The following is a 27,959-nucleotide window of genomic DNA, read 5'->3' as shown; positions in this document are numbered from 1 at the left end:
CCGTACTATGTGTGAGGTTTTGTGTTTGCAGCGAAAAACTGAGTCACCAGTGCCAATGCATGCTTTGTAGATACTCGTTATTAAGTCTGAAATCCCTGCCCATGCTCCTCCCAATAAGAACAATCAATCAGAAGGAAACCAGGGTAGGGGAAAGGATTATTTTGTCCTTTAAAATGGTAAGAACTCTAAGGATATCAGAACCCACAGGTAAATAAAAATAAGAATTCAGAATCACCCTGAAAGACAACATTTTTACTTTTAGCCAAGGTTCTAGAATGTGATGAAAACATAAAGTTTTGTCAACAGTTTTAAATAAACTCATCTATTGTTTGGTTAACCAAATGGTACCATGTTATAGAAAAATTAGGGATAGACAAAATATACCCCCAAGTATGGAGTGAAGACGAATTATAAAATCCAGTTAAAACCATAATTCACTGGATGGCCATCACAACACCAGGACCACCACCAGCACATGTACCCACGCTAGCCTGCTACTCTATGAGTTTTATTATTCTGCCGGTGAGAGCTTCAAACATTATTGAGGTAAACTGTCCCTAGCCAGCCACGTAAAAGAGTCTTCCCTCTCCTAATCCTAACCTATCACCACCACACATAAAATGCATGCTTCCACCTCCTGAGGCAGGCAGTACCATGAGAAGAAGCAGAAAGCTTGGGTTTCATGGCCAAAGAGACCTATGATTAAAGCTTGTCCCATCCTAACCCTTACTAGATAAGTCACATAGTTCCCTAGTGAGCTTGTCTGGAGTGCTGCCCACAGATCTCTTAACTTGAATCTTGAAGTTAACACTAGAGGGCTTTATAAATATCAAGCCCTGCCTTATAGATCTCCAGTCGCTACGTCTAGGTACTCCACACTTTTCTTTAGCCTACTTGTGCTTTTGGATTTGCTATTTTCTCTGCACTAACAGATTCTGAGCTCGGTTCTCACAACAGAAGACACTCAGTATCTGATTCACTTAATAAATAAATATTTATTAAGCACCTTCTATGTGCAATATGCTGTATTAGGGCTAGTACTGATGCTAAGATGATTCAGATATCAACTGTTCTCGTAGGATCTTTATGATTTAGGAACGAGCCCAACTTGCAATGCAGGGAAGAAAGTGCTACATCGTATAAGAAAGGCAGAGAATGCAGTGCAACTCAGAAATATGGGGACAGTTCCCATCTGGGACCACCAAGATGATAGTCTTGAAAGAAGAGCTACATAAAGTAGGCTTAAAGGCTAGACCATAGAGATGAGTGAACAACATTAGAATCAAGTTATGAGAGAAAAGGAAATGGATCCAGGATGGAAAATACTTTAAATGAAATTCTAAATTGCTGCTGTGTCTAGAATGGGTGATCAGTAAATGGGACAAAGTTGACAGATGGGTTGACATCAAACGATGCATGACCTTGAAGACAAGGCTAGGCAATCTGGGTGTGATCTGCAGAAAAATGTAAAGTCTTGATGGGGTTATGCCTCAGTAAAGTATTTGCTATAAACCTAAATTCACATTTCCGGCACTCATGTAAAAAGCTTGGCATGGTCGCACGCATCTAAACACCCAGCACCATGACTGCAGAGGCAGGTGGATACCCGTCTAGGAGTGTAGGTAAAGAACAGGGAAGACGGTCAAGGAGCTAGCTTACTAGCCAAGGCTGAGAGTTGGAGTTCAATCCACAGGACTGCTATGGTGAAAGAAGGTAATTGACTCCTGCAGGTTGTCCTATAACTCCCACGCAAGCATGCACACACATGCACACACGCAAATAAATTTTTTTAAAAAATTAAAATATAAACTGGAGAGTGAGTGAGGAAGACACATGTTGTTACCTTCTGACTTCCATATGCACACTTGCATGCCTATGTAGGCATATACTCATGAACCCACAAACCCACATACAACATACAACACACACACACACACACACACACACAGAGAGAGAGAGAGAGAGAGAGAGAGAGAGAGAGAGAGAGATGATTAAAATAGAAAGTCACAAAAGTTTTGTGAGCAGATAACCATGTGACTGACTAGTGAGACCGACATCCCCCAACTTACACTTACACTGCCTTCAAGACTGGAGCTCTCCTTCATGGCCCTCCCCAGAAGGAGCTAGCAGCTCCTTCCACAGTCCCTGAGTAGAATCCTTACTAACTCCACTAAGTCCATATGTCCCTTTTAGAATACGCCTCAGCTTCTTCTCTTTCCTGTCCAAACATTTTGAGGGAAATCATGGTGATGTCATAAATGACTGGCACAATTTTAATCCAAAGATAGTTCAAGCTTTTCACAAACTGCCTTACAACTTGTGCTACTTATCCACGGTCCTGACAATAGACTCGCCAGCACTCACCTGCTCCCACAGGAATGGCCACTCAGAACATATCACTAGCAGTCCGCAATTTCGTCAAACTGGGTAACTTTCAGACATATTAGCAGAGTTCCCAAGATACACGAGATCACAAGTACGTTCCAGGATTAGCAGATAGGCCACACATACCCCACAGAACGGGGAGTGATGCCCCAGCCACATCCTGAGTAGTTCCCTAAAACTCTACAATCTGAAGAGAACCCTGCAAATGCACAGAGGCCATAAATCATGCACATCCCAAACATGCCATTTACCGGAAGTTATTCATTGCCTTTTGCCTCTGGACAGTTCAGCCTCTGGACACCCTAATGGATAGGTCTGAGCAAAGAAAATAGCCACGGAGGAAGATGCAGACAAAGGACAGAGGCAAGAGTGGAGACTAGAAACAGACTCTGCCTGAGGAGCAGTGTGGACAGCCTGGTGTGGAGGTGGCAAAGTACCAGGCTTCTTACAAGCACCACGAGCTCACGGGGATGGGAGTGTTACGGAAATGTAGATTTAAATGGTAGCCTGTCTGCTCTTAACCAGCTCAGAGTTTACATGAGGAGCCTGGTAACGGAACAAACACACAACACTGCAGTGTGTGGAAATGCTCAGGCTGTTGAAAGCAGGGGAGCCCCTGAAGGGGGCAGGAAAGGATTTGGGTTCCTTTAGGTGAACCAAGGAGCCTCTTTGGATGACAGCTTTAAAAGGGATTATGCCTGGCTGCCTATCCCTTGCGATTGTTTCGAGATAAAATGACACCATGGGTGAAAATGCACTCTGCAATCTGGAAGTCCCACACTGAAGTATGACAAGGCTATTTCATTGGCCTATTTGAATAAGTCTGTTTAGTAGTTCTTAGACTGTCTTCTGCATACCTGTGTTGTATGAGGGATCATAGACCCCTTACCTGGTTTCTCCCTGTTCCTCCAGCATCCCATGCTCCAGTAAAACCAATCCTGTTTCCTATTTGGTACTGACACAGCACACTCTAAAACATAACCTGAAAAATAATATGAAACACTAATGTCCAGATATCCTCATCCTTGGTGTCCATACAAAGCATCCCCAAATGAGGGCTCTGCACCTCCCCGACTGCCTCTCTGCTGGAATTGAGAGCTCTTCCCTCTTTCTTTCCCTCATCCTTGTCTCTCTTCTCTGTCTTCATCAAGTGTTTTTGCCCCACCTCCCAACTCTTTACCTGTTAGAGATAGACCTTGTCTCTCAATTTTGCTCAGAGCAAAGTAAATTAACCAGTCTTCTGGGAGAGCCAGACCAGAAGCAGTGGAGAGGGGGAGGTGTTGGTGGGCGTGGGGGGCTTCACAATGCTGCCAGCCCACCCATGAAACTTTCTTTGAGCTTTATCTGATGTGAGGACTCTCTCCCACTTTCCCCTCTCCCTTCTCACCCCCTCTCTTCCTCCCCTTTTCAAAGCTACCTTTTCTTCTCTATTCTCTCCGCACCACCTTGCTTACCCTTTTTATCCTTCTCTCCCTAGTCCTGTCCCGTTTCTTCTTTTTGTTTTAACCCACCCACCCCTGCCCTCTCTTAGCCCCACCTCCACCTTCTTATCCCTCCGCCCCCTCCCCTCCGCCACCCCCTTCCTCCCCCCACACACTTACGGTTGTTCACGCTGGGAAGGCTGGCAAACTTCTCCCTGCACTGCTGTCCCAGGAAAAGAAGCAATTCCATTTTCCTCAGCAGCTGATGATCTCACTGAAATTTTGCGATGTGATTGGCTACTCTAGGACTCTGTGGCGGGAGATCTTGAGAAGGTGGTTAGCGGGGTTCTTTGTCCCTCTGTGCTTTCTGTTTGGTTTGGGGCTGTGAACCCCAGACACCGCTGTATTTCACAGTAGAGTATAAAAGCGATCTAGTTCTAAGAGAAGTGGTGACCTTTGCCTGGGTGACAAGGTTTGGTGGTATCTGAGGAAGGCACAGGCTGAGTGAGACAGAAGCCTGGGAGTCTAGCATGAAAACTAAAAGAGGATCTGAACGTCTCATAGAAGCTTACACTCGGAAAATCTGTAATGCGACTCCCCGCCCCAAAGTTGATCTTTCTTTCCTGAGGAGGGTCTCACCTTGGGACAAAGAGCATCGGATTTGAAATCATGCACTTCACTTCTAGTCTACTTAATTTGTATGGCTTTGGGCAAGTCATTTCATTCTGCTTCCACATGGCAAAATAGGAGTAATGACATCACCATTTTTATAGCTTTAGTGAAAGAATTAAATGTGAAAATACATTCTAATGTTTAAACCTGCTGTTGTGTTAATAGATAATATGGTATAACAAAAAAGAATCCTGAATAAGGAGTTTATAATGTGTTTTGGTTTTTTGGTTTAAGTTTTGACTTTATTTCTTTTCTTTTTTTTTTTTTTTTTTTTTTTTTGGTTTTCCATTTTTCCAGTAGTGAACCCCTCACAATCTTTTCTGGGACTCTTTGCCCTTATCTGTGAGGTGGGAAAATGGGACCGAATGGTCTCCATGGTCTTTTTTTTTTTTTTTTTTTTTTTTTTTGGCTCTAACACTATGTGATTGACAGATGAAGCTTAGCATCCTCCTTAAATGGCTTATCAGAGAAGTTGTTTCCTTTCTCAGAACTCTGCTAATGTCTCACTTTCCCTTAGGTTTGCCGATGAAGCCCCTTTCCATAGGGGCCTACCCCTTCCACACCCCCACTATGAAAGTGTAGACACGAACTATAGCAGTTTGCACAGGGCTCATCCTTGATGGAGATTCTCTCCCCAGGCTACTGGCAGGAGCAGGATTTGGAGCTGGGAACTCCGGCTCCACTGGAGGAGGCCCTCAGCTCCACAGTCTGGAGCAACCCTGACCTGCTGGCCAGTCAAGGTGAGAAACCAGGCCCTTCATCTCAACGTTCTACAGATGTCTCTCTCATCCTCACACCATCTCCCACTCATGGTACCCCACCCCATGTTCTCACGCCACTTTCACCACACAGCTTTCTCCTTCCCATTTGACGTCTAGATCTTAGTTCTGCACCGCCACCACTTCTCCATGCACTGACTCTCCCCCTCACTCTGGTACAGAGACCTCTGTAACTCTACACCTCTTTCCAAAAATAAAATGCCTCCAGAGGAGTGGATTGCTCAAAACAAAGAGGTCCTGGAGAGGCGCTAGCAAAGAAGAATTCTTCAAGGGAGACAAGGGCAAAGGGATTAGAGGGCGGAAAGTGATATACTGCTATTGCAAATGAGCAGTCTCAGACACCCTCCATTGAGAAAATTTGGGAAAATTTCACTTCTAAATTTGCTCAGTGACTACACAGAAATCTCAAAATCCATCACAGGTTTTACGTCTCCATTCAGAGGATCACTTTAGGAAGAACGCCACCGGAAGAGCTCCGTGTGGAGGACAGAACATAATCCTGGTGTTCAGAAACAGTGAGCTGATCTTAGGGGTCTCTTCACCTCTGCTGCCTTGTAGCCGGTGCCTGGGGAATTGAGGGAGCTCCCTTAGTTCCAGCTTTTACAATTCTAGGCAGTCGCAACCATCAGGCTTCCTACTCTAATATGGAACTCCTGCCCTTAATGGTGTGTCTTGCTTGGCATAATTTCCAGTGGGCCTTCACTCTCTCCTAAGATCAAGCAGGATGTATTTCCTGGGAACACAGGACTAGGAAAGTAAGAAGTAAGCGGGCAGAATAGGGGTCAAGTCTCTGACAAAGAAAGCATTATAGTACTCTATAGAGCATGGGGTAAGTGTGCGTTCGGGGTTCCTATGGAGCTGTGGATAGTGCTGGTTGTGGAATTCTGTGACACAGAACAGACTTTTGGACACTCCTGGATCAGAGCATGGAGATGATTATTTTAGATTTGCTCTCAGGAGGTCACTGCTGTTGGGTCACTGAGAGTGATTTTGAAGATGAGGGAATCAATATTAGGAATCAGAAGCCTTGCTGTGGGAACTTTAGCACAGTGCCTGGTGGCAGAAACAGATGTCAGCATTGGAGAGGTTCACAGCTAGACCTTAGGAGAAGATTCATTTGGCATTCAATTGATTTATCAAAAAAAAAATCCCTGGATTTCTTACCCCCTCCCTTCCTTCCCCCCCCCTCCCATTCTCCCTGTCTTCCATGCCTCCCTCTCTCTCTCTCTCTCTCTCTCTCTCTCTCTCTCTCTCTCTCTCTCTCATTTTTGACACAGGGTGTATGCAGTCCAAGTTGGCCTCAAACTCAGCACATAGCCAAGGATAACCTACAACTTCTGCTCCACCTGTCTCTATTTCCTGAGTGATGGGATAGCGTGCGCTCCACCACAACCAGCCACTGTGGTGCTGGGGGTCCGTACAATCCAGGGCTTCATGCACGCTAGGCAAGGACTCTATCAGTTGAGCTTGCGTTTTGTTGAATTTCTCTAAGGAGTGAGGAGTTAGGGATTCCAAACACTGAGGCACACTAAGAGGAAGACTTTAGTCTTTCACTATTTAAATGATATCAGAATCAAGACTTGGGTTTGTAGTTGGGGAAACAGGCAGACCTACCAGGAAAGAGAACACATAGTTGGATTCTATTTTGCATGCCTATAATCCCAGCACTTAGAAAGGCAAGGCAGATGGACTTTGACAAATTAAAAGCATTTTGAATGCACAGTAAGTCCCAGGCTAGCCAGCACTGCATAGTAAGACTTTGCCTCAACAGCAGCCACAACAACCAACAACAATGGTAAAGGCTGGTGAGAGATTTGATGATTGGATTGAAGTAAATGCTAGAAAAATTGCAAAATATGCTAAAATGTTTCCATTTTTTAATTTGTGTTTTTGTTTGCTTTGCTTTCTTTGTATAAATGAATGTACACACCAGGGGCTGGCTTAGGCATTACTCCATTACAGTTTTGGTTATTAGTCATAATTGCTTCTACTGGTTTGGCTCTTATAATAGATGGTAACAGGAAGGCAAGACATAGGATGGGAGAGAGCTGCGTGTGTGTTCTCAACAATGAATGGCAGAACTGTACCTATAGAGACACATGTGGAGTAGTATGTTCAGATATGGGTGCCTTTTTCCTTTCAGTGGTTGTGACCCTGTCAGTTCATCCAACATTCAACAAGAGGTGAAGCTTTCTGTGTATTCAAAGCAAGAGAAGAGCAGGTCTGCCTCCCCTCCACTGCCACTACTACCTCTGTTCACTCATGAAGCCTCAAGAGAATACAGAGACCAGAGTCTTGGATAGCCTGAATTAGATGAGGTGGATGGTGGCCCAGTAATGGGTGGACATGCTCAGGGCTTCTCAGGAAACTAACTCTACTCTACCCCTGCAGATAGCCAGCCCTGGACGTCTGATGAAACAGTGGTGGCTGGTGGCACAGTAGTGCTCAAGTGCCAAGTGAAAGACCATGAAGACTCATCTCTGCAGTGGTCTAACCCTGCCCAGCAGACTCTATACTTTGGGGAGAAAAGAGGTAATGTCTCACGAATGACCTTTCTCTATAGGAGCTATGGGCTAGGGGAAAAGGGACAGCAGAAGCTGATGGGAATTTTCTGTGTAGTCCAGAGGCTAAGAAACACAAGGTATGTTATTTGAAAAAGCAGTAGACTCCTAGTTGTTTATGGGAGAAAAACCAGTAATACAGTTCTGGCCTCAGCCATGCATAGTCTATATAGAGTCCTGGAGTAGTATCCTCCCAACCCCCCACAAAGAAGCCCTCACGAGAATTGACTTCAGGCAACCCCAGTTCTCTCCTAAGTAATTACACCAGACACAGACTATAATACTAGTATCTGAAGCTACTACGACTGGTAGCTCATTGAAGTCACTGAAAGCTTCTATCCGAATTCAGAAGTGGGTTGTCTTGCTTTGGTCTCCACCCCCACCACTCTACTCATCGCTTCCCCTCGATGATATTAGCCCAGGATTGGAAGGTACACATGCAAAATCCTGGTAGAATCCTGACTCTCATTTCTCCTGATTTCCCCAGCCCTTCGAGATAATCGGATTCAGCTGGTTAGCTCCACCCCGCATGAGCTCAGCATCAGCATCAGCAACGTGGCACTGGCCGACGAGGGCGAGTACACATGCTCCATCTTCACTATGCCTGTGCGGACCGCCAAGTCCCTCGTCACTGTGCTCGGTGAGGTTCCCAAACCCCTATGTCTCCACAGCACGCTGCTTTGCAAGCAACCCCCCCTCAGTGGCTCCCAAAAGCTCCCCAGAGCCAGGGAAGCCTCCAATAATATCAGGAAAGACCCTTTAAATAGGAGGGAGACAGAGTTCTCATCTGCTGCACCTACCACCTACTGTATGATCTGGAGCAAACCGCATTCTTTAAACACAAAGTTTGTAATTTAGGGCAAAGAATAATCATTTCTACTTCATTCCAAAAATTATATGGGGAAAATACAAGATCTGTGTGCAATGTCTAAGTCTAGTTTCCAAGACGATTCTTTGGTTGTTTGAAAATACAGTTATCTTCAGCCTATATTCTAATTTCCATCTCTACTCTCTTGAGCGTCTCATTATCAGCAACGACCCCTAGCTGCTCTCTGGGCTATCCAGTCACTATCTTCCTTCAGGTGTGCCCCCCCACCCTTTCTACACTACCACACTTCCTCCCTTTAGTCTTCCTAAGGAAGACTTGTACTCAGGAAGTAGATAAACAAGAATGTTGACTCTTCGTGCTTCTCTCCATCCTGCCAAACCAAAGTAAAGCTCAGATGTTCTGATCCATGTAGAGGACATACCAACAGGCAGAGTTTGAACTGTGACTTCATGATGCCTCTCCTTCCTATCCTGGCCATCCCCTATGCATGGCAGGAATCCCACAGAAACCCATAATCACTGGTTATAAGTCATCGTTGCGGGAAAAGGAGACAGCCACTCTAAATTGTCAGTCTTCTGGGAGCAAACCTGCAGCCCAGCTCGCCTGGAGAAAAGGTGACCAAGAACTCCACGGTGAGTAGTTCCTGCTCTGGAGTTACAGGGATGAGGTGGTTCTGAGAGAGGGTGGCTGAGATATGACGTGTGTGTGTGTGTGTGTGTGTGTGTGTGTGTGTGTGTGTGTGCGTGTGTGTGTGTGTATGAGAGAGAGGAAGAGAGAGAGAAAGAGAGAGATAGAGAGAGAGACATATAAAAATAGGGGAAGTGAAGAAAATGAATGACAGCCACACTATGGGCATGTGTTTATTAGGCTCTATCTTCTCTTCATACATTCTTACCCATTTCAAAGATTTTCTAAGTATTTCCTGGAAAAAAAACATCAGAATCTGAAGGGTCCAGACAGTATCTCTATGTGAAGATATAGTCTGTCTGTGTATACTTCCAGTATGTATATATAATATATATAATTATAATAATATAATTATAATATAATATAATAATATAATTATATAATTATAATATATATATACATATATTGTACATGTTTCTATTTATCTGTTTCTGCATTCCAGGGGACCAGACGCGAATCCAGGAAGATCCCAATGGGAAAACCTTCACTGTGAGCAGCTCGGTGTCATTCCAGGTTACCCGGGATGATGATGGAGCAAACGTCGTGTGCTCTGTGAACCATGAATCTCTGAAGGGAGCTGACAGATCCACCTCTCAGCGCATTGAAGTGTTATGTATGTCATGGGCTTTGGGCTGAGAAGGACCAGGTGTGAGGTAGGCAGTGAGGAAAAGCAAAGCTCTGCTGGCTGCACATGAAGCCACGAGGCAGCAAGCAAGGCTTCAGAAGAGAGGCCCTTTAGTAAACAGCGCCGGCTTGGAGAGCTAAGGTCTTTGTCTCCATGTCTGCTCGTGCTTCGTGCTTCGGGAGAGGAGCCACAGACAAAGGGTAAACAAATGTGTTGGGCTACATTCCAATGCAACTTTCTTCACAAAAGCTTGCAGCTGGTAAGATTTGGCTCACGGGCAGAGTTTACCAGTCCTTAGGCTGAACCGGTGAGTGCGGCTCTAGACTGTAAACTACGGTGGCAAATGTGACAAACCCAGAGTCCTGGGATGTAGTTACAGAGTCTGGATATAGTGACCAGTTTGCAGTCCACGAACTGCTGTTTGCGTGGTGTGAGGACTGATCTTGGTTGTTTGTTTGTTACATGAGAAAGGTGGACAGGGCTGTCATTATGGCCTCTTCACACTCTTAGAGTCTGTGATGTCAGGAGGGTGAGCGTGGAAGAGAAGCCTAGTCCTCTCTGGTGCTGAAACATTCTGAGGACTTTTACCTCCCAGTCTCTTCTCTATGTGCCCTGGTTCTGAGCTCCACTTGGGATTCTGACTGAACATTGCATCCTTTCTCCACACTTCTTAGTCCTACTCGTGGACACTGCTTTTGAGATACCTGAGATAGTAGGGGATACCTGAAGAAGAAGGCAGAATATTCGAGAGTTTCTCACCTGAGGAAATCTGAAGACTTTTTCAAAGGAACTGTTATGTATGAAAAGGCAAGGGTATAATTGAAGTATGGACGTTGAGCATGGAGGCATAGACAATAATGCTTTTCTTTTCCCAATTTACCAAAAGGTTGGGGGATTAAAAAAAGTAGCTAGAGCTTTTAATCTCCTTATGGAAGACACAAGCTGATTAATTTCCTAACTTCAGTGCCCATTTAATCAGTAGTTAGACCATTTATTCAAACTTTAACATGAGTCAATTTTGAATGGCACCATGGTCCATTTGAATGACACTCAATTGGCAGCTGAGGACAAGCGTTTTAGCCAGGACAGACACATATTAGCTGTATGTACCTTGACCAAAGCCTTTGATCTCTCTATGAATCTGGCTGACCACTCTGAGACTAAATGATATGAAAGAAACCTACAGACTTTTGAGGTCTAAGTTATTGTAAAGTGTTTCTGTATTTATTAGTTCCAAGCATGAGGCACTGGACCTCGGGCAGTTCTCTTGAGTCTTGGTTCCCTGGCCATAACTGGGGACTACTTTATGATATTGGAGTGCCAAGAGTCCCCTCTTAAGGGGTTGGGGATTTAGCTCAGTGGTAGAGCGCTTGCCTAGGAAGCGCAAGGCCCTGGGTTCGGTCCCCAGCTCTGAAAAAAAGAACCAAAAAAAAAAAAAAAAAAAGAGTCCCCTCTTAGATACCAGGCCACCTGCCTGTTACTCTCTAGGGTCCTTTGGCTTGTGATCAGCAGTCAGTCAACAAATGCTACATTCCAGGTCCTATGCTAGAGGTCTCTTTAGCTTCGAAGTCCTGGAAAACCCATTCTCTCACCTGGCCTGGCATTCTTTGTCCTGTATGATTTAACTGAAGCATGTTCATTAACTGCTTGTTAAGGTTGGCTCTGTCCTTAGGGAAAGCACAGCCTCTTTATCCGTGGTTACAAACCAGCATCTGGTCACATTGTTCTAAGTCACCATCTGGACCCAGTCTCCAAAGCAGCCTTTTGGCATCAATGACAGATGTCATTATTCCCACACAAACCCATCTATATTGTCTCAGGCTTTTTTCCCCCTCTGCCAAAATATGACCCCCCCACTCCTCACTGTTTCTGTGCTGCCGTTCCATGTTTGGACTGACCGTTCAAAGGGATGGTTTGTGTTCAAGCATTGATTTCACTCCAAAGCTCCCTCACAGAGTAGATGGAATAGAGAGGTTATGAACTCAGTCAGTGTCAAGTTCGCTTTCTTTGTTCATTTAAAAATACATATTAGGTCCTGTCTATGTGCCAGGCAGTTTTGCTAGGCATGAATAAACCATGGATTCTCCTCAGCTCTGCAAAGATGTCCTATATGTCCCACCAAGGGCAGCCTTGTTGGAATGCCAGAGCTCAGAGGCTGAGTTACAGCAGGTTGCTCTCAGTCAATGGCAGTCACAATCTGTTGTCTCAAGATCCAGGAAGAAGGAGGTCTTGTTCATAGCCTTTCAGGCTTCTGAGACTTTGGGGGCAGGAGATAGAATCAATAGCATGTAACCAGGCGAGTTCAAGGTTTTAAGGGTCTCCTATGCAGAGTGGGGAGTTTTGTGCTGACATCATGTACTTTTCCACAGACACACCAACAGCCATGATTAGGCCAGAACCTGCTCATCCTCGTGAAGGCCAGAAGCTGTTGTTACATTGTGAGGGGCGTGGCAATCCAGTGTAAGAAGAGCAGTCTTCGGTCTCTGATACCCCTCCACCTTTTCAAATAACCATTCTCACCACACATCTTCCCTCCGTGGACCCCAATACCCGCCGAGGCATACCTCCTACTCCCCTAACTGTTCAGCCACATTTCTCCTTTATTTCCATTGCAAAGCAGCAGAAGTGAGGTTGGAACACCCCCTAGTTCAGTTCCTATGGTTCCCCTAAGGAAGAACGGTACAGTCAGATAGGGGTCAAAGCATCTCTACCTCCTCCAAATTGCACCCAAGACTGATACCCCACACCATCACCAATGCCCACTCTCTGGCCCATATAGCATCTTTAATGAAGTTTAGCATCATTGTGCAGCTTCTGATTTCCCTGATACTAGTTTATTTTTAATTCCTCTAGCCCTCTGGTCAAGGCTATGCAAACCGTATCTCACTTTTCTATCTCCACAGCCCTCAGCAGTACGTGTGGGTAAAAGAAGGCAGCGAGCCACCCCTCAAGATGACCCAAGAGAGTGCACTCATCTTCCCATTTTTGAACAAAAGTGACAGTGGCACCTATGGCTGTACAGCCACGAGCAACATGGGCAGCTATACAGCCTACTTCACTCTCAATGTCAACGGTGAGTATTCTCGACTTCTCTACCCCACATCTTCTTTCTCTGGTCATCTCTTGTTCTCCTGATGGCAAACCTAGACTCTGTATGGTAGTTAGATAGATGGAAAATACCCACTATTGGAAAGCATGGCACTTAGGCTTGAGGAGTGTGTAGCAATGCCTAATCAATAGAAAGACAAGCTCCCACTGTCTCTCTCTATATAGGCAGTAGCTCCTCTGGAACCATCTTTATCATCTGATGGGGAGAATATCAACTTCATTTAGAGGCTCCTCTTGAGAGTGTGCGTTCTTGCTGTTAAGCTCCTCCTTCCAGGACTAGATATGGTGTGAAAGCTGCCTCCAGTCTCTTTCCTCGAGACCCCGTGTTTGGCCAAGAAAAAAAAAAGCAACAAGCATGTACTTATGCTGAGGGGTGGTCAGAATTGCTTCTCTAATGCTACCCCTCCCAAAGGGACAGGGAATTGCCTTTTACTGAAATGCCTCGAAAAAATTGGAGCCACCAGACACATAGAAAGTAAGGTTAGCCAGTTGCAGTAAAACAAAACTAGGTGCAGTAACTCACATTTGCAATCTCAATGTTAGGGAGGCAGAGGCAACCTAGCCTACTTGGTGATCTCTCAGCTAATGAGAGATTATCCTGTTCAATAAATTAGGTAGATGGCATTCCTGTGACCTGTACAGTAAGTGCATAGACATGCACAGACAATAGCGTACACATGCACGTTCATACACATGTGCATACCATACAAAGACAAAAGAGACATTCAAACCTGAATATCATCAGACCCTGAAGAAAACTCAGGGTCTCTTCTCATTCGAAATGCCCAGTAAGGCAGGGAGTGGGGTACCTAAAACCCAGAATCTCAGGGATGAGAAAGAAACCCAAAGCCTGAGGGCTTGGGACCAGAATGTATGCATTGATGATTAGGACTCTAAAGACAACCTCTCAGCTCATGGAAATTCCTCAATACAACAATAGTAGTAGTGCAAGATTTCGATTGCTATGACAAGGCACTGAGATCTAGGCTCAGCCCCTCAGATATCTCCTGATTATTTCTGATGGCAAATGGCAGTGAATGAAAGTTAAGGTCGTGCCCTGTAATTGGTATCTTTTTTATTATATTTAATTAATTAATTAATTAACTTTCCATCCTAATATCAGCCCTTTGGTTTCTTCCCAGTACTCCCCTTCATGCCTGTCCTATGGACAGGCGTGTCCAGCCCTGGACTAAAAAGCTACAGGAGAATAGGTTGATGGTTTGCTGCTAGTGCTGACGCCTGGTGGTGGAAGGAGTTACTGCAGCCTCTTCAGGAATCTGTGTGCAAGGGGCTGGTTATCGACAATCCCAGAGGTCATTTTGACAGTGGAAGACTGTGTTTCTCCAAGAAAGGTTTACTTCTATAGCTTCCCGAGTAAATGTCCAAGATTGATTTTCACAGTGGACCAGGTCTCCTGTTTCTTCACTAATCTTCCCCTAAATCATGTCATCGCATCTGCGGCCGTGGAACACCTGGGCCACATGCCACCACCCTCCTAAGCAGAACATAAAACAACCAAAGCACAAATGTTTTCCTTTCAAATCAGGAATAGAAAGGCAGGGACCTAAAAAGCTGGCTCAGTCAAGCCTGAGGAAACATAAGGTAGGGAAGAAAAAAGTATAGGAGTCAATGAGGCTGAAAGAACCAAGCTGGGTCCATGAAAGACAGCAGTTTTCCCTTGGGTGTGTGACGTATAGCTGTAGCTATATAAATATAGACACGTCACAACTGTTCTGGGTTTGTTCACTTGTCCTCAGATATTTGGGTCTCCAACAAAGGTTGGGGCTTTCTTTTTTGACATCTTCGGTTTGCATTGTCCTATGAGATCAGTTCACATTATTATAGATGGTGACTTTTGTATATCTAATGAAAGGAACATCAGTAATCATGGGAGAAATCCAATCATGCCTTCTGCACAAACCTTTAGATGATGTCAAAGTGGAGAGGAAACCCTAAGGTCACCTTCCTTGGAAGGGTCAGAAGACAGGATTTTACTGGGTCACTAATCTTCCTTGCCAAGAAGAAATTACTGAAAAATAAACCAACATATGTTCAAGAGAGTAGAGGCTGGGAAGCTAAAGGCATCAGGATTGAAACACCTGAAAAGAGAGATGTCAAATACTGCATGGTAAGGCAGCTGTATAGGTCACAACCCAGGCTGGGAAAAGGATGCTGGGGTGGAGATTGCAGTCCTGAGTTCATCCTAGGAAAGGAGATGCTTTCCTAATCCACATCAGACTGTAGCATTGCTCTCTAGGAAAACTTACAAGTCTTATACAGGGTGAGACAGTAGAATTTTCTCTGCAAGGTGCTGCCCATTTGCTTAATCCTTGGATCCATCAACTTTCACTCTTTCTTCCCCAAATCCCTTAAAGGGACTAGTGCACAATACCAAGACAGGATGTAGGAAGACATGGTGATAATCATGGAACAGGAAAACACATGTGTGTGTGTGTGTGTGTGTGTGTGTGTGTGTGTGTGTGTGTGTTGGAAAAGAGGCAGGAAGAAAAGAATTTTGATATTGGTCATAGGCATTAAAGCAATGACCCCTGATTAAGGTCAAACTTTGGTGCCAAGAAAGCAACTTGGATGGTCCAGCGAGAACTGGTATTTTTTATTGCCCAGTGAATACACTAATTTTCTTTAACAATTACTATGCTACCAGCATGGTGATGCCCACTTGGACACTAACTTGGGCATGTCCATTGTGCTTGTACACAGCTCCTGGTTCCTCCTCATGTTGGTGTCTTTTTCCTTCTGTAAGAATATCCCAGGCCAAATTGCATTTGAAGTAAACGTCCTCCCCAGTGCTAACTGTATGTCTGTCCTCCCTGCAGACCCTAGTCCAGTGCCCTCATCCTCCAGTACTTACCACGCCATCATTGGAGGGATCGTGGCTTTCATCGTCTTCCTGCTGCTCATTCTGCTCATTTTCCTTGGACACTATTTGATCCGGCACAAAGGTCAGAGGTGTCAGAAGGACTTGAGTGGGTGGGGAGATCAGATAGGGAAGGACAGACAGTTAAGAGGGATTCAGAAATGGCCCTGTAAACTCATTCAGCCCCTTGCGGGTGTCTGAGGGGAAAAATACAGCCAACCCCTGCAATGCCAATGCTGTGATCATTGCGTGACAGCAACCCCACAGTCAAGCCTGATCACTTGGTAGTCATCCAAGTACAATCAGACCTACCCACTCAACCAGCTGCTCCTTGCTACTCTGCCTTCAGGTCCCTGCGAATCAGTCTCTAGCCCCTTTCTTCTTGTCCTGTCTTCTTTTCCCTCTGTTTAGCTTCTTTACCCTTCTTCCGTCTCTTTACTCTTCATCCTTGCTGCCATATATTTCCCTTTCTCTTTCTTTTACTTTTCCTCTTATTCTGTCATTACTTGCAGCCTATCTGTGTCATGCCTAAGTCATATCTTCTGTACACGCACGCACGCACGCACGCATACTCGCATTTCTTTTATCCCTTGCCTACATTATAAATGAGATTTTAGTTAAGAGTAGGATTCATTATTCATGGAGGGGGGGTGGGTCAGGTGAGGGATGTTGGCAACAAAATGCAAATTAGAGAAGGTGGGGTGGAAGAAAAAGCTCCAGGCAAGAGAAAGATGAGATGAGCAATGTATGAGTGGGTGGATAGGAAAGTGGGCAGGGTGGACTTCAGAGGCTGAGAGGCTTCTGAAAAGAGAAGCTTCTGTCTCCACACAGGAACGTACCTGACACACGAAGCGAAGGGCTCCGACGACGCCCCAGATGCAGATACGGCCATCATCAACGCAGAAGGCGGGCAGTCAGGCGGGGATGACAAGAAGGAATATTTCATCTAGGGGCACCCACACACCTCCTGCGCCCCCCAGGAGCCCCATGGGGACTGCTGGGCTGTCACCAACCTGGACTTGTACAGAGCGACCCCAGGGCCGCCCCTCCCGCTTGCTCCCCAGTCCACCCAGCCCCCTGTACAGAATGTCTGCTTTGGGTGCGGTTTTGTACTCGGTTTGGAATGGGGGGGAGGAGGGCGGGGGGAGAGGGGTGGGTCGCCCTCAGCCCCTTTTGTGGCTTCTCTGCGTTTGGGTTATTATTATTTTTGTAACAATCCCAAATCAAATCTGTCTCCAAGGCTGGAGAGGCAGGGGCCATGGGGGTAAGGTGAGCAATGAACCTGCAATGTTCAGAGGAGGAAGTTGGAGGGATTAGAAACGAATGAGGAGCGGGGGCTGGTTTGCTGGTGGGGGCTTAACACAGCCCTCCTTCCATTTTTACAGCAGATGTGTTCGCCAAGGAACCTGGGAATGGAAGTAGGGGCCTAGTAGTGTCTCATCTCCTACCAGCCCTGCACTACAGACAGGGAGACAGGTGTCATACTGACACCTCTCTTCCACTACATGAGAAAGAAACAAAGAGAGTGTTCGAGATATGATCTGGAGATAGCATGCAGCCACACAGGGATCCAGGGCTTCAACATGTTCCTCCCAGAGAGAGTAGATATCCGGAGAGGGTGGCGAAAACAGCCCTGATCACCCATTGCCCCCCACATGAATGAAGCTAGGCTCCTTTAAGAGAATCTGCCCTTGGGGGACAATAGAGTTCAGCTTTCTCTCCCAGCTCCAGCAGCTGTGGAGAAGGGAGCTGTGGACCTGTACAACGTCTGCTGCCCCCACCTCAGAGGGGCCCCTCACTCTTACCCAAGCCCCTGGACTGTTGCACGGCAACCGCTCCTCTTATGGCATTGCTCAGCAACTACTCCTCCACCCTGTGTCACCCTGTGCCCTCTCCTGTTCCCTGTGCCAGCCCTCGGTCCCTCCTCCCTCAGCAGCCAGGCAGACATGACAACAAAATTACTAAAAGGAGCTTCACTGCAGTGAGCTGTTTCCTGCCCAAACCGAGGGAATAATGTGAACTCTGTACAGGTGTGTGTGTATGTGTATGTGTTTGTGTGTGTAAGTGTGTGTAAGTATGCATGGATGTGTGTACATGTGTGTTTGTGTGAACAAGAAGAAAAGGGATTGAGAAGAAGGACCAGAGGTCTTGGGTGGGTGGACAGGGCATGGGACATGAGAGGCGGATTTTGGGAGTGGATGGTTTCTAGTCAGGGTTTGTGACAGTAGGGATCTGCTCCATCCAAGTCATTTCCAGACCACTCTCAATGCCTGTCTGAGAGAGAGGAGTCCCAGGATGTGGTTTACCGGGCTGTGCATTTTGTCCCTCTCTGAAACACCATGCATCCGCCACATTTCCCTGGACCTCCCATCTCTGAGCCATGGGGCCGGGGCCAGGGCCACAGCCTCTGCTATGCACCCTTCTCCCTGGCACTGACCCTGGGTTTCCATCTTCAGTACCCAGTGACTAGAGGACTGGGTACCCACATCAGCTTTTGGTTTACCGTCTTCCTTCTTATGGCCAAGCTGGTTACTGTGGAGAGGAGTTTGGTCACCTTCTCCATCCTGGCTGGCCTGTCCCTTAGACCCAGGATGCTCTTGGCATCATGCTCCCCCTCCTCCGGCATGTCCTCCCTGCTCTGACAACAGGTGTGCAAAATGGGGCAGCTGCAATCCAGCAGGTCTGCCCACTCCTTCAGTTCAGGTAATACCTTCGTGAATCTTCCAGCCCCTGGTTAGGAACCTGGGCACCCCAGGTAGCCCCTCGCTTAAGCCAGGGCTTCTCCTCTTATAGCAGCAAGGGAGCCCTGGGTCCCAGGGCTGGGCTCCTATCTGGGCTCCTTGTCTCCCAGCACCCGCTTTTTGGGAAAACGACTTTTCCTCTTCGAGCTGAACCACTCTGTCCATATTACACAGAAGCCATATTTGTACCAGGCGGGTGGGCGGGGGGAGAGGGGCTGTCGTGCAGTGTGTGTCTGTCTGGGGGTGGGGGTGGGAGAAGGGAGCAGGGAGGGGATCGTGTATCTTTATAATCTTTCTAACTCTCCTGTGCTAATCTCAGAGGGACCACCCTCAATATATCTGGATTATCCCATGTGGTCAGGCTGCCTCTTTTTGCTACTCTCACTGCTGGCTGGGCTGCATGTAAATAAGGGCTGACCTCATGTCCCCGGCACCTGGCACTCAAAGGGTCCTCGCCATGCCACTCTGTGGGGCATCTGTATGTGGAATCAAGGGACAGAGTATCTGAGTAATTTGCTTCCCAGAGAATATTTACATTTAAAGCATGTCATCTGACTGCTACCCTGTTACCCTCTGACCAGCCATGCTGGCCACCACCGTGATGGAGGTGAAGACCTGAGCAAAGCCCTCCAGGAAGGAGAGCATCACCAGTTTTTGCCAAACTCTCTTTTTAGCTCCCTCCCGATGCACCTGAAATTAGACCTGGGTACTGATCCTTCTACACGTCAATCTGAGAGGGTTAATGGGAATCCACCTACCGAACATGTATCCTGCATTTCTCCTGGCCAGAGAAATACCATTTCTACCTCCCTCCAGAAACTTTACCTATTGCCAAGTCAAGGAAGCATTCTCACAGTCTGTGTGTCTCACAACAGAATATGAATAGAGATTACCCAGTGGGCTAGAGTCTCACATTAAAGTATGCTGTCCCATGGTCCCACAGAGCCTATTTTGATGCGTCAGACCATGTGTTCTGCTTGGTGTGAGAGACATACATTCATTGAGTCCATAGGTGGTAAGGCAAATGCCCAATTGCTCCCTAAAGAAGAGTCTTTACAGAGTCTAGACAGGCCTCCAGGCCTCTTCCTCTTACACTGAAGCGCCCATACCTCTAAGATAGCAATGCACACACCCAGGCACCACCCAGCATCGAGCATTCAGATGGGACCACACTGATACCCAACACAGACACACAGATAAATATGTACATTCCTCCACGCATGCTGCCACACCTCCAAGTAAATGCCCACTCTCCGTCTGGACAGAGCCAACACCAAATACCATTACCACACCTTACCCTAAACAGGGGAACATTTGAACTCTTTCCTTGGATCTCATTCAAAGGAATAGAGAACAGAGAGAGTCATCAGATGCCTGGTTACTCCAACTTCCCAGCACCTCTCTTATCTCTGCTTCACAAGTCACCCCTGGCCCCTTATCCTTCCGTTGCTGGAAAGAGCCTTGGTTTCTTCTTTGCCACCTTTGAGAAAATTCCCCTCTTTGTGGACCTCACCATGTTCTTTTCCTGAGGTCATTCTGACCAACCAAATCCAACTTCAAAACAGGAAGCTCCAGGACAGTGCCCTATGCTAGCCCAAGGTTTAAGAAGGCAGTGGGTGTGAGCTTGAACTTCCTGAGTGTGACCCTGAACACACACACACACACACACACACACACACACACACACACACACACCCTGGCTCTGCCTAGAACCTGAGAGAGTTCATTAGCCCTGGGCACTTATCTTGGAGCCACAGCTGCTGACAGAGTCCAGACCCTGTACTCTGCTGCTCTGCTGCCCTGAGCCTGCAGTGCCATGGGGAACTGTCTGCACCCGGTGAGTGTGGGGAGCGTGGTTCACTACCCTCGCCCCTGTCCTGCTGCTCCTTCTACTTCCTTCTCGGGATTTTAGACCTCTCTTTTCTCATAATCCCTCATGTTTCTTTGTTCTCAGTTTCAAAAATCTCTTCCCTTCCTTTCCCATTTCTCATTCCCACCCTATTTCTTCTCTCTCCGTCTTTCAGGCAGTCCCAGCAGGTTTGTCCCCACCTTCCCTCCATCCATCTGCTCTTTTAAATCTCTACACAACTCTGACTGGGTTTCTCTGTGGCTCTGTCCATTCAGGCTCCCCCTCAGCTTTCTTGTTCACCATGCTCACTGCATCCATGTCCCGCAGGCAGATCCCCTGTTCTCCAAACCCAAGTACCCCTTCTGCTCCTACCCCAGCCTCTTGATTGAGGTGCTAGATGCCCTGACTGTCCCTTCTGGGTGTACCTTGTAGGTGGAACGCTTTTCAGTAGACAACAGCAGAACTCAGTTTACGTTCGAAAACTGGAATTATTCGTATGAAGATAACGCCTCCTATGAACTCACAGATGACTACAACCTGACAGGAGCGGCTCCCTGCTACTCCTGTAACCTGCTTGACAGTTCTTCCCTGCCCTTCTTCATTCTCACCAGTGTCCTGGGCCTGCTGGCAAGTGGCGGCATCCTCTTCACAATTCTCCGACCTTTCTTCCACTGGCAGATTTGCCCCAGCTGGCCCATTCTGGCACAGTTAGCAGTGGGCAGTGCCCTGTTTAGCATTTCGGTGACCATCCTGGCACCAGGCTTGTACAGTGCCCATAGTACAGCCCTGTGCAACCTGGGCTACTGGGCCTGGTATACTGCTGCTTTTGCTCAGGCTCTGTTCATAGGATGCTATGTCTTCCTCAACCCCAGCCTGAATATTGTTCAAATCCCTGGCCTCACCTTGGGACTCACTGTAGGACTTTGGGGAGCAGCTGCTCTCTTAGGGCTGCCAGTCGCCCTGGCCAGTGATGTTTATGATGGCCTCTGCACCCTTCCATCCTATAGGAATCTGGAAACTTTGAAGTACATACATTCTGCCATCTGTTTTACCATCTTCACGGTATTGCCACTGACTCTTTTGGCAGCCAAGGGGCTGAAGACAGCATTGGGCAAGGGGCCAGGCCCCTGGGTTAGTGTCCTGTGGCTCTGGTTCATTTTCTGGTGGCCTCATGGGATGGTTCTCATGTTTGATGCCTTGGTGAGGTCAAAAGCCATGCTTTTGCAAACATGTCAATCCCAGAAGATGCTTGACGTGATGCTGGACGTGGCGGAAGCCCTGGCTATGCTGCACTGTGTGGCTACACCACTGCTTCTGGCCTTGTTCTGCCACCAGACCACCCGTAGATCCTTGCCCTCTCTGTCCCTCCCTGCAAGATAGGCTTCTCAAATGGATACCCTTGCAGGCAACTCGTAGTTTGTTTTTTTTTTCTTCCCCACATGTCAACTTAAATTAAAGTCTATACTGCTTTTGTGAAGTGGGTGCTTTCTTGTTTTGTCTGGAGTTAAGAGAAGGAGAAAGACCACTGAGGGATAGGAGGGCAATGCCTGCCTTACTTTCCTGTCCCTAGAGCTGTCCCGGAGGAAGAAAGAGAATGGTGGATTAGCATCCTCAGGAATACAGATGCTCTCTGGAGGTGAGTGATTATTGTCTTCTTACGGAACTAGAGAAGAAAAACAATAGGAAGAGAGGAGAAGATGAACTCTCTCAACTAGATGGCAAGGCTTGACAAGCACACAAAAGGGAACCCATTACAGAAAACAAGTGGAATGGGCAGAGAAACCAAGGCAGGAAAAAGAGCAATGAGTGACAGGCAGCAAAGCCCAAGGCAATAGCCCTACCTGCTCCCCTGTCTGACCCTTCCGACTGCTCCTTGTCATCTTCGTCTTCTCTGGCTTTGTTTGGAGGTCAGAATGGTGATAGAAAATGAAAGGAGCATGCCCCAGGATACTGGAGATTAGCTGCCCTACCAGGGCTGCCAGTCACCTTGGCCAGTGATGTTTACTATATCCCGATCTAGGGCATACATCAAAATAGTGTAAAATGCTCCCTAGAGGCTGTCCTTGGCAAGTTAACTCTTCATCACGACCTGGACAACCTCCTACTCACTCTCGTGTGTGTGTGTGTGTGTGTGTGTGTGTGTGTGTGTGAGAGAGAGAGAGAGAGAGAGAGAGAGAGAGAATGTATGTGCACTTGAGCGAATATGAGTTTGTGAATGTGCATGCATAGACATACATGTGTGTGTCTTCTGGCAAGTTTTTTATTTATCATGATCCCTATCCCCCATATGTGTGTGTGTGTGTGTGTGTGTGTGTGTGTGTGTGTGTGTGTGTGTGTGCCTCTGTACATCTGTCTCTCAATCTGTTAGGACCCATTTCCATGTTATAATAGATGCATGCAAGCAGTGAAATGTGTCTACGCATGAGCTTGCGTCTCCGTCATTTTCTGCAGTACACAGACCAGTGTGTGTGCACAAAACTCTTACAGAGGCCCCTTCCTAACTAATTCTGTGCTGCCCCTATTCAGAGTTTGAGGACAAAAATCCTTAATCGGTAAGTTTGTTCATGGTGGTGTTTGTGTATAGCCTTTCTGTGTGTGGCATATAGAGGGAATAGATCATGATGTAACTAATGGTGGAGCATCTGAAAGGAAGACACCTTGATCCAATTCATCTTCGGACTGGAATTGCCCAAGTTTCCTTTACAAAACCAAGCTCTCAAAAGAAGCCTCTACCCTATGCCAGCCTCTTTTCTCCTTCTCTTATACATTCTAGTATCCTAGGAAATTTGTCCCCTACACATGCCTGGTTCTCTGTCTGCTTGTTGAGACTTTGGAGGGTTTTCTTCATGCCCTACTCAGCAAAGCTTGGGTGGTCGTTAGGAGGACAGTAAGCAAGACCCTCACGTGGAGCATTCTCACCACCAACAAATTAATCTTCTCCCTCGAAAGACCACACAAAGAGCTTGTCCCTGCAACTCGACCCCAGCCCACCCAGGGAAACTTGAGCAGGTATTTCACCTTGGTCTGAATCCATTTAATGATCAAAGATGCTTTCTACTGTCTTCCCTGACAATCTATGCATGACTTTCTGGGTTTAAGGACTGAGAGGAAAGTACAAGAAAGGGGCAGGGATGACTTAAAGCATCCTAGGCTGGAGAGTGCAAAAGGATCAGGGAATTTTCCTGGGTGGGTGCCTTGACAAAGCCTCTAAATCTCCCTCCTCTGGTCTCTTAGCAACCACCAGGTTTAGTTCCTGATTGGTGCAACACAAATTGAAAGGCGGGACTGTGGGACCCATTGAGACGCGGGAGACATTCTGAAACAGAGGAAGAGAAAGAAAATGAGGAAAAAGAAAATTATTTACAAGCCTAAATTATGTTCAGGCCTCCAACCACAGAGATGGTGAATGTGTCCTGGTGTTTTCTTATTTCCTTTCCAGCTGCCATTTACAGAGAGAGAGAGAGAGAGAGAGAGAGAGAGAGAGAGAGAGAGAGAGAGAGAGAGAGTCCAACTGCTTTCTTCCTACAAGGGACTAACTAGATTTAGAGGTTGACCTAACTGAACGAGTATTAAGGCTGTTTTGATTCCCTGATCCTTCCAGTGTTCACGGGATACTTGACCTAACACTAGGGCTACATATTCTGTCTCGACCTCATACCTTCAGAGGGGTTTCCCTCCTCACTCAGTCCGGGTTGGCAGCCTCTCGGCGATAGCTAACAACTATCACATCTCTTGCAAAAGGAAGGCAGAAACAGAAGCCAGCAGCTGATAAGAGGTCACTGTGGGCTGGAAACAAGAATGCTTATAGTTATCTGGTCCTCACCCCCCTTCCCCCATCCTTGCTGCCTTGCTCAAGGCCCTTTGGGACTGCCCTTTCCCTACCATCATACTGCAGCCAGATAGTTCATCCTCATGTCTGACTCTGAATTCAGTCAACTCTTGAAACTTTCCTCAGGGACCTGCTATCCAGACCCACTCAACCCAGTGGGTACCACTAACCACTCTAAATTGGGTTGAAACTTGGCATCTTTCATTCAACCCTTCACTTCAGGAATACAAATCCTGTTTCCTTAGAATTTAATATAAGGGTTGGCAGGGATTTTAGCTGTGTATGAGTTATTGGGCATCCTGGCTAAGGGGAAAAAGAAACAAAAACAAAACAAAACAAAACAACAACAAAAACCCACCAAAACTCCTCTCAGAAACACGAGAGACAAAACAAGCTCTTGGGGATACATAAAGACCTCCGGGGAGGGTCAATTTATATTAAGGGGAGAGATTTTCTTTTTCTTGAGGAAAGTTTGAACATCACATTGATGCTTATAATTCATTTATTTCTGGCTGAGACTGGTACCCTAGAGGATTTAGGAAACAAATGCCTCTTTCCTAAATCCTTTCATCTGCCGCCACACCTATACCTTCCTTCTCTGTCTCCCAACACCTTCCTTCTGTAGCCTCCGAGGAATTCTCACTGAGAAATTCACTGGGATTTCAAACCCAATTCATTGCCAACTCTAATTGCCAGGAATTTGCATGAAAACCATCCTATGCTATCTAATTATTCTGACAACAGCAGTCGGCCGTCTGGGCACGAGGAGAATCTCGGTTTTAATTAACAATAATGCACCTTGCGGATGAATGTGACTGTTTAGGTTAATTAACAAGTCCAAGTGTCTCCAAATCATCTTCCAGACATCTAGGTGATTCGGGTGGGAGAGGTAAGGAGCACACAGAGGGCGGCGGGTATTTTAGGAAATCAGTTCAGAACCCATTCATGTTGGTTCACATCTCTTCGATAACTATTGGATGAAGAGGAAGAGGGAATCTCAAAAAAAAAAGAGCTCCTAGATATCTGGGCTGGGGATTTGGAGAGTTCAGGCATCTTTTGTGCCACTTTTACATTTAGAATATTATTTTTTTAGTACATGACAAGGTTAAGTCCTTATAATTCTTGGGTATCTCTAACTTACTTTCTTTCTTTCTTCCTTTCTTTCATTCTCTTGCTAATGTGATTTCTAGCATGCTTTCCTCTGTTTCTCTTTAACACATATGGGCTTCCTAAAGTTGCTTACCCCCAAAGACATGCCTCACAGTGTCTCAATTCACTCCCTTGTCTCTCCCATCGAGGAAAATTATTTGCATAAATCTCTTAAGTAGTTTTCTGGATTCTGGGAAAGCAAAAACAAACAAACAAACAAAAAATCATTTCACATAGCTCCAAGCCTTACCCTTTGACTCTCTCGTCTTGCTAATGTAACTTCTGTTCTCCCTCGAGTCAAGTAACATGTGGCAGAGAAGGAGCACACCTCTTAGTAAGTCTTCCCTTTAAGAATTATTCTATTGTGCCTCAGAGTTGAGTTTCCCATACCGTTCATCTAGGTTACAGGTAACCCTATCCCAAAGAGTCCCAGCACTTCAGTTGTTAGCATGGGCCAATTCTCTGGATGGCCAAGTCCCTTCTGTGTGCAAGTCTTCCCACCAGATACTTTTCTGCCAAAACTCTCCTGTGTTCTTTGTATGAATGACATCCCCTCATCCTCAGGGTCTCAGTACAAATATCAATTCCTTCAAATCTGACCTAACATTCAAAGGGATATAGCTTCAGCGCTCTCTCTCTCTCTCTCTCTCTCTCTCTCTCTCTCTCTCTCTCAATTTATTTTTATTTCGTATATATGAGCACGCGCGCGCGCACGCGTGTGTGTGTGTGTGTGTGTGTGTGTGTGTGTGTGTGTGTGTGTGTGTGTGTCTGGATGTGTGCTCAGACAGAAGACAGAAAAGGATGGAAGATCCCCTGGATAGAAAATTAGAGTTGGTTGTGAGCAATGAAATAAACTTGGGTGTTCTACAAGAGTAGCTAGAATTCATGGAAATACCACTGCCTGAGCCTCCCAAGGATTTAGTCACCCTGTATTCTCATCCATGCTTCTCCTTCACAGACAGCCACAAAGCGCTGGTCAATGAGTGTGACTCTCACTGCAAATTAAGAGAAAGACATGTTGAGATTTCAGGCCTGCGCTACCACACCCAGCTGATGCTGTTTCCATAGCAACAAGAACTCGACATCAAAACTGTCCTGATTATTCACTTACTGTCTGACCACTTCAGTTCCTGTCCACCCCTTTCATCCACTACTATATATTGGGCTTCAAGAGTACAGTAGGCATTTGATAAGCACATAAGCAAACTAGTTGTTTTGTATGAATAAAGCACAGCTTCCCACACTGGAGGGTTCCTAGTCTGGTGATAAAAGGAACAGAAACAAGCACACAAATAATTGGGGGAGAAATCTGTAAAATCAAATCAAAACAAAAGAATCATCACCAACAACATGTACTAACTTTCTCTTTAAGTTGTTTCTCTTGTGTGTTATTTAATTATTTCAGGGTCTATGAACCCCCTTTCTGTGCCAATTCATGATTGACAGAGCTCGCCACAGTTCTTTAGTTATGCAATGAAGGAATAATGCTTGGGTTCTTTGGGGACAATGCTAGGCTTGGGACAGCCAGGAAGAGAAGGGAGAGGCCATATTTTATCTGTAGTGAATCATAGGACACTCCCTGAAGTTCTTGGACCTGAAGTCTTCCACTGGCTCCAAATCATATTCAGAGTCCAGCTCCCTCCTCAGTTTTCAACACAGTCCAGGGAAAGGCTCACATTTCCTGGAACCTGAAAGTCATTTTGATCGACATAGTAAAGATTTCTTAATGTTCTCTACTAAGTAATTTTAATTTAGCATTCCCATCAGCCTTTCCCCTTCTCTATCTCTACGCTCGATTTCTTTCTCTTGCCTTTTGTCCTCTGTGACCCTCCACTCTCTGGGGCCAATTTATCTTTCTCATGTTCTAAGCACTTGGTCAGGTTAATGTTTCTAGGCACATAATGGGTATAATTAACTTCCTTTATAGAATGGACCCATCGAGCAACCATGAGAGATATTGAGGGAGACAGAAAGAAAATTTGTAATTATAGACATCTTCTATTTTCTTGACAAAATCCCTTTCTTCCTTCCTTCTCTCCTTCCTTCTTTCCTTCCTTCCTTCCTTCCTTCCTAATTGGGGTTGTTCAGGCCTGCACGGAACCACATTGGGCACATTTGGATCCAGGGACATACATCTTCAGAGTCCTTAGTCACCAGATCTTGTCTAGGCTTCTTCTTCGTAGCCAGTCCCGGAGCTCCTGGTCAGTACCTGTCTCACTGGCCTGGATTTTTCTCTAACAAACCAGAGGTGCTTATTTGCTGTCAGGAGGAGATTGTGGTAGATCCTGCAAGTCAACCCACTGAAATCCAATTACCCAGAGCATAAGGAATGGGTGTGGAGCTTGGAGCAAAAGCTTGGTGCAAATGAGTTGGCTCGCTCTGTAACCCGAGAAAGAGGTGAAGCAGAATGTTCATTTTTATCAACCTAGAAGCTTCCAAAAACACA

At 46.2% G+C, this 27,959-nt stretch overlaps 2 protein-coding genes across 3 annotated transcripts in view; both read left to right on the top strand.

Annotated features, from left to right (window-relative positions):
* The window catches only part of Cadm3 (cell adhesion molecule 3), a 32,595-nt gene extending 12,972 nt beyond the window's left edge, over positions 1-19,623 (top strand). The window contains exons 2-10 of one of the 2 annotated variants that reach the window (NM_001412817.1): positions 5,117-5,218; positions 7,649-7,789; positions 8,306-8,458; positions 9,142-9,279; positions 9,777-9,947; positions 12,329-12,419; positions 12,863-13,032; positions 15,905-16,030; positions 16,777-19,623. In NM_001412817.1, the coding sequence (NP_001399746.1) occupies positions 5,117-5,218; positions 7,649-7,789; positions 8,306-8,458; positions 9,142-9,279; positions 9,777-9,947; positions 12,329-12,419; positions 12,863-13,032; positions 15,905-16,030; positions 16,777-16,895 (1,211 nt within the window). In that variant the 3' untranslated portion in view covers positions 16,896-19,623. The remainder of the gene's footprint in view (positions 1-5,116; positions 5,219-7,648; positions 7,790-8,305; positions 8,459-9,141; positions 9,280-9,776; positions 9,948-12,328; positions 12,420-12,862; positions 13,033-15,904; positions 16,031-16,776) is intronic. The other variant, NM_001047103.2, reaches the window with a different exon arrangement.
* A 769-nt stretch (positions 19,624-20,392) lies between these two features.
* Ackr1 (atypical chemokine receptor 1) lies at positions 20,393-22,012 on the top strand. Its single transcript, NM_001398729.1, has 2 exons — positions 20,393-20,523; positions 20,968-22,012. The coding sequence occupies exons 1-2, from the start codon at positions 20,503-20,505 to the stop codon at positions 21,913-21,915; spliced, it is 969 nt and encodes a 322-aa protein (NP_001385658.1). The 5' UTR covers positions 20,393-20,502; the 3' UTR covers positions 21,916-22,012.
* Positions 22,013-27,959: the final 5,947 nt, after the last annotated feature.

Source organism: Rattus norvegicus, chromosome 13, assembly GCF_036323735.1.
Source record: "Rattus norvegicus strain BN/NHsdMcwi chromosome 13, GRCr8, whole genome shotgun sequence".
Lineage (NCBI taxonomy): Eukaryota > Metazoa > Chordata > Mammalia > Rodentia > Muridae > Rattus > Rattus norvegicus.
The sequence above is the reverse complement of the archived record's forward strand: the minus strand, read 5'-3'. Positions and strand labels throughout refer to the sequence as shown.

What these genes read in the sequence shown, in the direction of transcription:
- Ackr1 (NM_001398729.1), top strand. Translation starts at nt 20,503, where the DNA reads ATGGGGAACTGTCTGCACCCG. An exon ending in TGGGGAACTGTCTGCACCCG is followed by an intron (nt 20,524 to 20,967) that starts GTGAGTGTGGGG and finishes TGTACCTTGTAG; the next exon opens with GTGGAACGCTTTTCAGTAGA.